The 2500-nt window shown below is 40.8% G+C and overlaps 1 protein-coding gene across 1 annotated transcript in view; it reads right to left on the minus strand.

Moving 5' to 3' along the window:
* The window catches only part of rnf123 (ring finger protein 123), a 69632-nt gene that overhangs the window by 28777 nt on the left and 38355 nt on the right, over positions 1-2500 (minus strand). Inside the window, exons 29-30 of the mRNA XM_084031248.1 lie at positions 2238-2325; positions 812-915 (exon numbers count right to left, since the gene is read on the minus strand). Coding sequence (XP_083887374.1) covers positions 812-915; positions 2238-2325 — 192 coding nt within the window. The remainder of the gene's footprint in view (positions 1-811; positions 916-2237; positions 2326-2500) is intronic.

Below are 2500 nucleotides of genomic sequence, written 5' to 3' on the forward strand. Positions count from 1 at the left end.
GGAGAATAAGATACTAAACTGAGGAATATTTGTTATAAAATAAATAATTAGGGAAAAAAAAACAGAGAGGGCGCTGTAATTGCTATTTAACTAAACGGGACAGGAGCCGCAGCACAGACCCCGTCTCTCTCTCTGCGCTCTCTCTCTCTCTCTCTCTCTCTCTCTCTCTCTCTCTCTCTCTCTCTCTCTCTCTCTCTCTCTCTCTTAAAGTGCCGCGCTAGATTCTTAAGGACGTACTCTGAGTCCTCACAAATAAAATATGAAATTTCGGGTTTGGTTCGGGCTCGGGCCTGCAAATCAAGTTAATTGCTCGGGTTCGGGCCGGGTCGGGCTTTAATCCCGCGGGCCTGGGTCGGGTCGGGCTGGATTTTTTTAGGCCCGATCTTACCTCTACCGGGAACCGACCGGGGCCAACCAGGACCGGGGACCGACCGGTCCTGGTTCGGTGCGGGTTCGGACAGAACGCACACGGACTCGGGTCGGGTCGGGCTTGATTTTCTGGGCCCGAACTAAGCTCTACTTCTCATTAGGTCGGAACCCGAAATACTGCCAAACTGCAGAAGTCGTGTTCTTCTTTGAGACCAGGTCACTCTCTCTCTCTCTCTCTCTCTCCTATATAAATGCATTGCATTTTTTTTAATGACGGTATTGAAACTGATACCGTTGCTATTTTTTAAGACCCGTGGTATACCGTATTACCGTATTACCGCCCAAGCCTAGTGTATGTGTGTGTGTATATGTGTGTGTGTGTGTGTGTGTGTGTGTGTGTGTGTGTGTGTGTGTGTGTATATGTGTGTGTGTCTGTGTGTGTGTGTGTGTGTGCTCACCCTCCACAGTCTGACCAGGATCCAGTTGGTCTGGGCCCAGGGTCTCTGTTCATATGGAGCCAGCAGGTTTCTCATCATGGCAACACGTCTGAAATGCAAATAACATCAGAACAGATCACAAGAGATCACAAGAGATCATGAGAGACTTCTGACTTCAGATAACCAGCTTCAATACATCACCCAATAATGCTAATAATGATTAGCATGATTATTCAATGTATTATGATGATTGTTATAATTAGTATTATTGTTATAATTATTACATGTATTATGATGATTGCTATTATATTTATTATTATTGTATTAATTATTATTATTGTTTATTATTATGTGTGAAAGTAAGAAAACTCGATGAATAATACAACACGCTGCTGCAAATTCATTTTCCACATGAACACAGATGTTTTTCCTCATATTTCCTTTCATGTCGTCCTGACTTTGTGTTCTCTAAATACATTGTGATAAAGCTGATGAACCTCCAGAGGAGAGGAAGGCGCCCAAAAAATGTACTCACGTTTCATCTCTCTGACTTATTAAACATCTGAACATGAAAGAGACAAACCTGCTGTAATGTTAATAGATGCTTTATAAACTACTTATCAACCATTTAAAGAAGTATGATAATCACAGCCTGCAACTTTAATAGCCATCCAAAAATGTTTAGAGAATATATTACCTAATTATTAACCATTAACATTCACAAATATCAGCTCCAATTTATTTGAAATAATATCGTTTATACAATGTTACCATGTATGCAACAATGAGCTGACAAAGTATAGCATCAATAATAACAATATTAATTATTTCACTTTTTACAGTAAAATAACTATTAGCTACAGTTTAATTACCCTATGATTAATGTTATTTATTCTAAAGTGTCCAGTGTGTACAGTTATTCAGTTCACTGTCAGAAAACACAACATTCATAACTAAAGACACTGCAACCAGAGAACGGTTAATCATCAGCGACGTCCTACTGATCGATTGATCTGGATTCTATGCGTTTCTCAGATGAAGCTGCCGTCTCTCTGAGACATGGAGACTTGTGAATGTCATGAAGACTTCAAGACTTGGTATAAAAAGGTTTGCAGAGTCACAGCTCAGATAAATGTGTGCGTCGTCTGCATATAACGGAACCTAAGAGAAGCATGGTAATAAAAAAAGGGCCAAATATTGAGCCTTGAGGTCCTCCCAAGCTCCAAGTAGATGGAGTGAAAACCAGAATCAGTTGAGAACAAAGTCACTTGTGACCTTAAGAGCCGTTCTGTTCCGTCTCAACATTTATCTCAAATATATTGTTTCTATCTGTAAAAGCTGATCTGTCCGTTGATTACAAAAGAAGAAAACTGCCCAGTCCAACTAATCAGAAAGATAACGGAGTACAGTTTTAAACCAATGAGCACTCACTGTTCCTCAGGGATCCTCTCCACCGCCCTGAGGGATTGTGGGTAACAGACGTAGCTGGCGAGGGCCTGCATCAGAGAGTCTTTGATATCTGAGAGAAAGAGATTTTTGTTTTTAATATGCTGTCAACACAAACAAATAAAACTTAAACCCAATGAAACGTTCAGTGGCTTTTAAATCAGCTGCCAGAAGATCGTAACCTTTGAGGGAAACTGTCGGCTGCGTTGTGAATGAAAGCAGTAACACTGTCGGAGCGAGCCGACCAA

The sequence above is a fragment of the Eutrigla gurnardus genome, assembly GCF_963514095.1.
Source record: "Eutrigla gurnardus genome assembly, chromosome: 2".
Classification (NCBI taxonomy): domain Eukaryota; kingdom Metazoa; phylum Chordata; class Actinopteri; order Perciformes; family Triglidae; genus Eutrigla; species Eutrigla gurnardus.